General features: G+C 39.2%; 1 protein-coding gene across 3 annotated transcripts in view; it reads left to right on the plus strand.

Annotated features, from left to right (window-relative positions):
- RBM25 (RNA binding motif protein 25) overlaps positions 1-8,915 on the plus strand; it is a 50,920-nt gene extending 42,005 nt beyond the window's left edge. For all 3 annotated transcript variants that reach the window (XM_058567272.1, XM_058567270.1, XM_058567271.1), the window contains 5 exons: positions 1,487-1,811; positions 2,183-2,457; positions 2,795-2,893; positions 4,001-4,048; positions 8,468-8,915. In XM_058567272.1, coding sequence (XP_058423255.1) covers positions 1,487-1,811; positions 2,183-2,457; positions 2,795-2,893; positions 4,001-4,048; positions 8,468-8,560 — 840 coding nt within the window. In that variant the 3' untranslated portion in view covers positions 8,561-8,915. The remainder of the gene's footprint in view (positions 1-1,486; positions 1,812-2,182; positions 2,458-2,794; positions 2,894-4,000; positions 4,049-8,467) is intronic.
- Positions 8,916-9,228: the final 313 nt, after the last annotated feature.

Consider the following 9,228-nt stretch of genomic DNA (forward strand, 5'->3'; position numbering starts at 1 on the left):
TTTTCTTTTTTGTGAGGAAGATCAGCCCTGAGCTAATATCCATGCTAATCCTCCTCTTTTTTTTTTTTTGCTGAGAAAGACTGGCTCTGAGCTAACCTCTATTGCCAATCCTCCTCCTCTTTTTTTGTGTTCCCCAAAGCCCCAGTGGATAGTTGTACGTCATAGTTGCACGTCCTTCTAGTTGCTGTATGTGGGACGCGGCCTCAGCATGGCCAGAGAAGCGGTGCGTCCGTGCGCGCCTGGGATCCGCACCCTGGCCTCCGGTAGCAGAGCACGTGCACCTAACCGCTAAGCCACGGGGCTGGCCCTCTAATATGCTTTTAAATCGAGTATAGTCATCCACCCAGAATTTTACCAGTTGATAGCCATTATGTCTTTTTTCATACCTTCACCATCACGGCAAATTGTCAGTCTTTTAAATCTTTACCGTTGTAACATTTAGGTTGGGGGTATTTTTTAGGAGGGCGGGGAAGATCGCCCTGAGCTAACGTCTGTTGCCAGTCTTCCTCCTTTGTTCTCCCCAGAGCCCCAGTAGATAGTTGTATGTCATAGCTGTACATTCTTCTGGTTGCTCTATGTGGGACGCCGCCTCAGCGTGGCTTGATGAGTGGTGCGTGGGTCCATGCCCAGGATCCGAACCAGCAAACCCTGGGCTGCCTAAGCAGAGTGTGCGAACTTACCCGCTGCACCACCAGGCTGGCCCTGGGATATTTTTATTTTTTAATTCTCTGACTACCAGTGGGTTTGAATGTCTTACAGATTGTTTAATGGTCACTATACTTCCTTTGTGAATTGATAATTAGATGGTGTTATGTCATGCACAGATTTTGAATTTTCATGTATTTCAGAAGACATTTCTATTTTTGCTTTTCTGTTTTTGTTTCATGCTCAGAAAAATTACCAATCTATTCATCCAAGTTTTCGTGATGCTCTTGTGATGATTATTTTTTTATTATCTTTCATAATTTCAGAAAGAGTATTCATTTTGATATAGGACTTTGACTCCAAAATTCCCCTTTTTGCCTCTAAATCTTCCTTTCCCTATTGTTTGTGAATACAAAAGTGACTGCCACCCTCAGCCATTACCTAGAAAGAACAAATGATGTATGACCAAGCTGAGCATATGAGTTGCCTCTTAATGTGTTGTCTATATTTTTCTAAGATAAAAAAAATTATATGAAAACATTGTTTTTCATTTTGAATTAGCTAGCTGTTATATATTTACCTTTGTTATCTCTTAGAGTTTATACAGGCCGCTGAAGAATGGTAATATATAAAATATGAAAAAACGTTTTGCAGAGTACCTAATATACTCTACAGATGTACTCAGCTTTTTGGTTGTAGAAGCAGGCGGTATTTTGTTATTCCTAATAAAAAAGAAAAATGGAAATTTTATGAAAGATGAAGTAAAACAGAAAGCTGGGTTTATTGAGTATGGTTGTGATCTGCTGAAGTTAATCACATTATTTTTATCTTTTGGTTTTAGATGGAACAAGAGGCTGAGAGGCGCAGACAACCACAAATAAAGCAAGAACCAGAATCGGAGGAAGAGGAAGAAGAAAAGCAAGAAAAGGAAGAAAAACGAGAGGAACCCATCGAAGAGGAGGAAGAGCCAGAGCAAAAGCCCTGCCTCAAACCAACTCTGAGGCCCATTAGTTCTGCCCCATCTGTTTCCTCTGCCAGTGGCAATGCAACCCCCAACACTCCTGGGGATGAGTCTCCCTGTGGTATTATTATTCCTCACGAAAATTCGCCAGATCAACAACAACCTGAAGAGCATAGGCCAAAAATAGGACTAAGTCTTAAACTAGGTATGTTAGCATTTCCTTCCTTCCTTCTTTCCTGTATCCCCTCCGCACCCCACAAATACTTCAATTTTGCCTTAAGGAAAAAATAAATATGCGCTGCTTGGTAGGTAGATAGAAAAATACTTAAAAATGCCTTTCTAGCTCATGACTGTTTTCATAGTTCTACTAGTGCTCCTATATCTGCAGCTGCCTCGAGTTCTGAGAAGAAGTGAAAAGTTAAGTTTTCTAGCACTTGTGAGTAGTGAGTTATTTTTTACAGTTGGGATCTGTCTCTGAGATTTGTGGAAGTAAATTTTGCACTGCTTTTGAGGGATGGAGGGTTTCAAAATGTAACATTTGAAAGTTACCATGCTAATGTAGTGTTTTTACTATAGGTGCTTCCAATAGTCCTGGTCAACCTAATTCTGTGAAGAGAAAGAAACTCCCCGTAGATAGTGTCTTTAACAAATTTGAGGATGAAGACAGTGATGATGTGCCCCGAAAAAGGAAACTGGTTCCCTTGGATTATGGTGAAGATGATAAAAACGCTGCCAAAGGCACTGTAAACACTGAAGAAAAGCGCAAACACATTAAGAGTCTCATTGAGAAAATCCCTACAGCCAAACCTGAGCTCTTTGCTTATCCTCTGGATTGGTCTATTGTGGATTCTGTGAGTAGCAAATTTTATTTCATCATTTTATTCGAAGTGGTTTTGAATATAGCATACAAACTCAGTTGATTCTATTAATGACAAATAGAGATGATAATGTGGCTTCAATCTTGCATGGCCAAGGAGTTTAGTAGATTATTGGGGAAATTCTTGGTGGTACTCGAAGTTTTCATAAATTAGAAGCAAATAATTGTTTCTTGATACATATCTGTCTTAGTTCAACTTGTGAATGATCATACTATATTTTAGTCTTAAGAAAAATGATGAAGTTATAGACTTTTATTTACTAAATGTGATAAAAAGCTGTTTAATTTAGTAATCATGCTTTATTTTGCAGATATTGATGGAACGGCGAATTAGACCATGGATTAATAAGAAAATCATAGAATACATAGGTGAAGAAGAAGCTACATTAGTTGATTTTGTTTGTTCTAAGGTTAGTCTTTTACTCCGTCCACCTCCAACATTTGTTTTATACTTCAAAATATTAGACACTTCATAAAATAAAAAATCTTGCAGAGCCAAGGCCATTCTAGTTTAGTTTAATTTTTGTTTAGTTTTAATAATTTTGTTTAATAATTAAGAGATTCATGGCTGCTTAAATGAACCCCTCCTCTCTCTTTCAGACCCCCACACCACATGCTTGCATTTCAGAGGGTCAAGGAAGACAGAATTGCTGGCTGCTGCCAGTTTTGCTCTCTGCCTGCCCCTGAGAATGCCTTGCTACCCTCTTCTTGTTTTAATGGTTAGAATACTGCTGAAGGACACTTAAGGAGGTTTTGTGGAGATAGCCTATAGCTTGTCTCTATTCCTTTGTCAGTCATGCATCCTTTGGAAGAGGAGCAAAATAGTTCCCTTCATAGCATAATAATAGTATTTATTGATTGGTTGCTAGGGTTTCTTTTTGGCAGGTACTATGTTAAGCATTTTGTAGAACTTCATCTTCTTTAAACCTCCCAACAACCTTAGGAAGTGTAAGTTCACCAATATTATCTCCATCTTATCATGAAGAAATTGAGACTTAGAGAGAGATTGTGTCTTGACCATGGTTACATAATGAGTAGCAAGCCAAGCCAGTAAAACTCGTGTGCTTAACTACCAACATATATCTCATCCTACCATTGTCTGCTGAAAGCAGTCTTATCTTTAATGAGACGGTTTTTATCGTAGAAGCACCATATTTCTGTAAAGGAATAACTAATTGCATTTTAAGGAAATGCTATTTTTCCACCACTACTGCTCTTTTAACATTAGGAATAGCAAATTTAGGTTGCCTTTCCACTTATAATTATTGTAGCATTAAAACTTCTAAGTAAGTCTAGATTTGAATTATGAGACACATACTATAGTGATTAAGACCCCAAGTTACTGTGTCAAACTTACATTGAAGAGAGTGAGATTCTGGGAATTAAGAAATTTACAGAAGGATTCTTTAGCCACAAGAAGTTCCCATACTAGTTTGAGGGTACCTTAAAATTTCTTGACCATGTTGCTAATCTTTTGTTTATTTTCAGAATGATAATTTTTTCTTTTTTTTTTTTAGGTTATGGCTCATAGTTCACCTCAGAGCATTTTAGATGATGTTGCCATGGTAAGTTAGAAATTCACTGTATTAATATTTTAATATCTATGTGAACAAACTAACTTCTCTGATTTTGGTTGTTTTTCTACCTAGGTTGGTTCCAGAATCTTTCTTTTTATAGGCCTGAATTAAAATTTGAATATGCATTAAAAGAGGTTAAAAGCCCCCACAGCAAGATACCATTAGACAACACTAAGAATTTTCTTTTTTACCAGTCTCTCCCACCCCACCTCCCCGCCACCTTTGGTGTTTGTATGTATAAATATAAATCCTGGATCTATTCATACATTTAGAGAACATTTATTAAGTGCTTACTGGGTAGAGCAATGTGCTAGAAGGATAAAAAGGTTGAACCATGCACCTTTAAAGCATTAGTAGAGAGACAGGTATACCAATATTGATACTATAATATGCTTGCTATAAGGGGGATATGTAAAAAAGATAATGGGGGCAGAGGAGATAGAGCATCTGGTGGTGTAGAGGGCAGTTAGGGAAAGCATCACAGGAATTACCATCTGAACTGAGACTTGAAAATGTATAACCGTTATCACGTGGACAGGTGTTTATTGGGTTTGCAGTAGTTAAACATCAAATCCCCAGTTGCATTTAATTTGGATATTAGAGTAGAGTCAGTGGTTCCATTTATCTAACTTTGTGATTTTGTGAGAAAAGGAAGGAGGAAGAAAATGGATAGTAAAAGTGAGAGAGTGATTGGATGGACTATGAACTCCAAGCTAGGAAGAGAAGGAAATAATGTGAGGATAGAGCTGGTGGTTTGAATGAATCAAGGACTGGTGGTTCCAGTGAAGTCGTGGGAGGTGTGTTGGAGTGAAACAACTGGAAAGAGGTTATAGTAAGAGAGTAGGAATGTTTAAGAATACAAGTGGTGGGGGCCGGCCTGGTCGCACAGCAGTTAAGTGCGTGCGCTCCACTGTGGTGGCCTGAGGTTCGCAGGTTTGGATCCCAGGCCCGCACTGACGCACTCCTTGTTAAGCCACGCTGTGGCGGCCTCCCATATAAAGTAGAGGAAGATGGGCACGGATATTAGTCCAGGGCCAGTCTTCCTCAAGAAAAAAAAGCGGGGGGAGAGGATTGGCATCGGATGTTAGCTCAGCACTAGTCCTCCTCACAAAAAAAAGGAATACAAGTGGTGGATCAGTCCATATGATGGCAAGGTGCAAAATATGGCCACAGGAGAGAGTTTCTGGGGCAGAGCTGATGTCATTGTTTAGAATATCAACGAACTTTAAGCCTGGCTGATACACGTAGAAATTGAAATTTCTGTGTGTGGAGACAGGAATTGAAGAGAAATATGAGAACCAGCTGCCAAAGCACTAAGGTGGGTGAAAGACGAGATATTTGCTAGACAGATGCTGTTAGAGTGAAAGGGTGGTATAGTGAGATCTCGTGAACCTCAATGGAGATATTATTTATAAGGATTTTAACAGTACAGATCCAGCAGTTTCCTCTCTCCTTTGGAGACTAAGGCTGTGAAAGTGAGGAACTTTCTAAGAAGGCTTCAGGAGTGTCAGGGTCATTAGGGGACATACCAAGTTTTCAGTTAAGGTAAGGAGATAAAAAAGATTAATAAAGAAGCTGAGTATTGCTAGTATGAAGTGGCATAGAGGTCTAGATAGCAGAGTGGGAAGGCAGCAATGGGAGGATGAGTCAAGAAGAGAAAACATCCAGGGCCGGTCCCATGGCTTAGTGGTTAAGTGCGAGTGTTCCGCTGCTGGCGGCCCGGGTTTGGATCCTAGGCGCGCACCGACGCACCACTTCTCTGGCCATGCTGAGGCCGCGTCCCACATACAGCAACTAGAAGGATGTGCAGCTATGACATACAACTATCTACTGGGGCTTTGGGGGAGAAAAAATAAATAAATAAAAAAAATTAAAAAAAAAAAAAAGAAAGAAACATCCAGCATGATGTAAGATGACAGGTGACTAGGGAAACTTGCATTCTGAGCTGCAGAGTTGTCAGCGAGGGACATAGTGGGGTGCCTAACCAAAAGGAGTTCTATTGAGATATTTTGTGTCCAGGCACTATATGATGTGCCAGATAATTCGTTTTCTGCTGCCCAGCCAGTCTGATGCAGCTGTTGTTTAGAATTCCTGATACAATGTTTGTGAAAAGTTTGTTGACCCCATAATGCTAAGCCTCAGATAAAAGGAGAGATGTGAATAGATCCCAGTCCTTGGACTTAGAATCTGAGCTTCCCTGACCTTCTAGCCTGTTTAAAAGATTTTCCTGGGGCCGGCCCCGTGGCTTAGTGGTTAAGCGCGCACGCTCCGCTACTGGCGGCCTGGGTTTGGATCCCGGGCGCTCACTGACACACCACTTCTCCGGCCATGCTGAGGCGGCGTCCCACATAAGCAACTAGAAGGATATGCAACTATGACATACAACTATCTACTGGGGCTTTGGGGGGAAAAAAAGGAGGAGGATTAGCAATAGATGTTAGCTCAGGACTGATCTTGCTCACAAAAAAAAAAAAAAGATTTTCCTTGTGGTAGAGAGAGAGTTTCATAGTTAGGCCTGAGGTAAGGAATTGTTTTAAAAAAATCAGTGTTCTAGTTTTTAGCCTTGGCAGAGTTGCAGTCGGCTATCAGTGAAGATGTCATGTGTCAGTGTTAATCCATTTTGATCTGTGGAAATATTTTGATATTTGGAATATAAGCAGACTCTTTACTGCTTAATCGCTTATATTGTTTTTGATTATTTTCTGGCTCATTGATCAGAGTGGGAGGAAACCAATTAGCTAGTGTAATCAACTAGTTCTGGTAAAAGCTCATAGACCCTCTAAATGAATTTCTTGAATAAATGAGATGGAATATTTAGCTCAGGTAGTATGTTGTTGCTCTTATTAAAATCTGACTTTTTCAAACTGTACCTTTCCTCATTTTATATGAATTGATGAACTTTGGTTGTGTTTTGTGCCTGTATTAATGTTATTTCCAATGTACAATTTCCACATTAGTGTTGCAGCATAGTTCTCTTGAACTACTGGTCAAATCTGGCTCAGAGAAGTCTGATTAAAAGTTCTTTATTTGATATCTTAAAAAATCAAAATTCTAGCTTCTCTTAGGTACTTACTCATCACTTAGGTACTAGGCACTCTTCAAAGCACTTTGTACATAATTGACTCTTAATTCCCACAGCAGAACTAGTATGATGTAGCTACTATTTCCTCCGTTACACAGATGAGAGAACTGAGGCTCATTGTGGTTAAGTAACCCAACCAAGGACACTTAGCTAGTAAGAAGTAGAAGTGGGATTTGAACCCAGATAGTCTGGTTTGAGATCCAGTTTGCTTAACTTCTAACCTAAACTGCCTCTCCCGAATCCTGGTGACATTAGGCCACATTCCATCATGGCAGTGATACTGTGGAGCTGAGTCATAGCTGTCTCCTATAGAAGGAAGCATGATACTCCATTTTGCCTCACTGCAGCCCTGGTGTAGAGGGCCAAATATGTGTGTGGGATGAGGGCAGGAGTAGTGGTGAGGACATGATGCACCTAACTCATAAGTAGATAGGAAGGTAATTTGATTTATTCATTTGCCAACAGGAAAAGACCTTTTATTTATTCAGTAGCCTTGTGTCCCTTGTGGTGATGATGGTGTTCACTTATTCTGTTTACTGTATCCTAGACACTGTAGTAAATGCTTTACGTATATTCTCATTTAATATTTAATTCAGTATCACATTCATAATAAGGAGGCGGTAGGTGTTAAGACTGTAAAGTTTGGGGCCAGCCCAGTGGCGCAAGTGGTTAAGTGTGCGCGCTCCACTGCAGCAGCCTGAGGTTCGCTGGTTCGGATCCTGGGCGCGCACTGACGCACTACTTGGCAAGCCATGCTGTGGCGGCGTCCCATATAAAGTGGAGGAAGATGGGCATGGATGTTAGCCCAGGGCCAGTCTTCCTCAGCAAAAAAAGGAGGAGGATTGGCAGATGTTAGCACAGGGCTGATCCCTTACAAAAAAAAAAAAAAGACTGTAAAGTTGTATCAGAGGTTAGTGAGATACTCTGCATTAAGTTATGTAGTTGTACAACTAGTTCTGCCTAAATTACTATGTTCTTTATAACAAACATTTGCTTTCCTTAGGAAATAGTTTTTCAAGACATGTATGTAGTATTGTAAAGTTAAAAGTAAAAGTTAGAATAAAAATTGGATCAGAAAAGTACTATGGTGTTATTTAGTAAGCCATGGAATTGTGTCAAATGGTTTTTTTTTTTTTTTTTTGTAATTTACATTTACCATGCATTACATTTCTCATACCAGACAGATTTCCTTCAAGTCATTTAATTGAAAGTAGATCCTTGTTGATAGATACAAGGCTTTTTTATACCAGTCACTATTGTTGGGAGATGCTGATGATTGCTTATCTTACGTGTGTTCCTGTTTTGGTGTTTTTTTTCTTTTCTAGGTACTTGATGAAGAAGCAGAAGTTTTTATAGTCAAAATGTGGAGATTATTGATATATGAAACAGAAGCCAAGAAAATTGGTCTTGTGAAGTAAAACTCTTTTTACATTTAGAGTTCCATTTCAGATTTCTTCTTCTTTCCCATCCTTCAAAGGACTTTGAAATTTTCTTTGTCTTCAAAGACATTTGTGAGATCTGTAATTTTTTTTTTAATGTAGAAAATGTGAATTTTTTTGTCCTCTAATTTGTTGATGCTCTGTGTACTCCCTTGGTTGTAAAGACAACTGAATCCTACCTTGGTTCTGTTTATACTCACCAGGTACAAATTACTGGTATGTTTTATAAGCCGCAGCTACTGTACACAGCCTATCTGATATAATCTTGTTCTGCTGATTTGTTCCTTGTAAATATTAAAATGACTCCCCAATTCTTTTGCAGAATTGCACTTAATATTGAACTGTACTGTATAGGAACCAACATGAATGATTTTAATTGAAAGAATACCAGTCACACCTATAATCCTTCCCCACTGGATCAGAAATGGCAAGCCCTTGTGAAGGCATGGAATTTAAAATTAGAGTGCGAAAATTAGCAGACAATCCATTCCTACTGTATCTCTGTATGAATGTGTTTGTGTGAATGTATGTGTAAAAGTCTTATTCTTCCCTAATTTGCTTTGGAGGTCTCCCTTAAACATTTTCCAATTGAAGAATAGAATTGTAAAGGAAACATGGTATATTGTACCAACCCAAATGTCTGGGAT

Source organism: Diceros bicornis, chromosome 24 (assembly GCF_020826845.1).
Source record: "Diceros bicornis minor isolate mBicDic1 chromosome 24, mDicBic1.mat.cur, whole genome shotgun sequence".
Classification (NCBI taxonomy): Eukaryota; Metazoa; Chordata; class Mammalia; order Perissodactyla; family Rhinocerotidae; genus Diceros; species Diceros bicornis.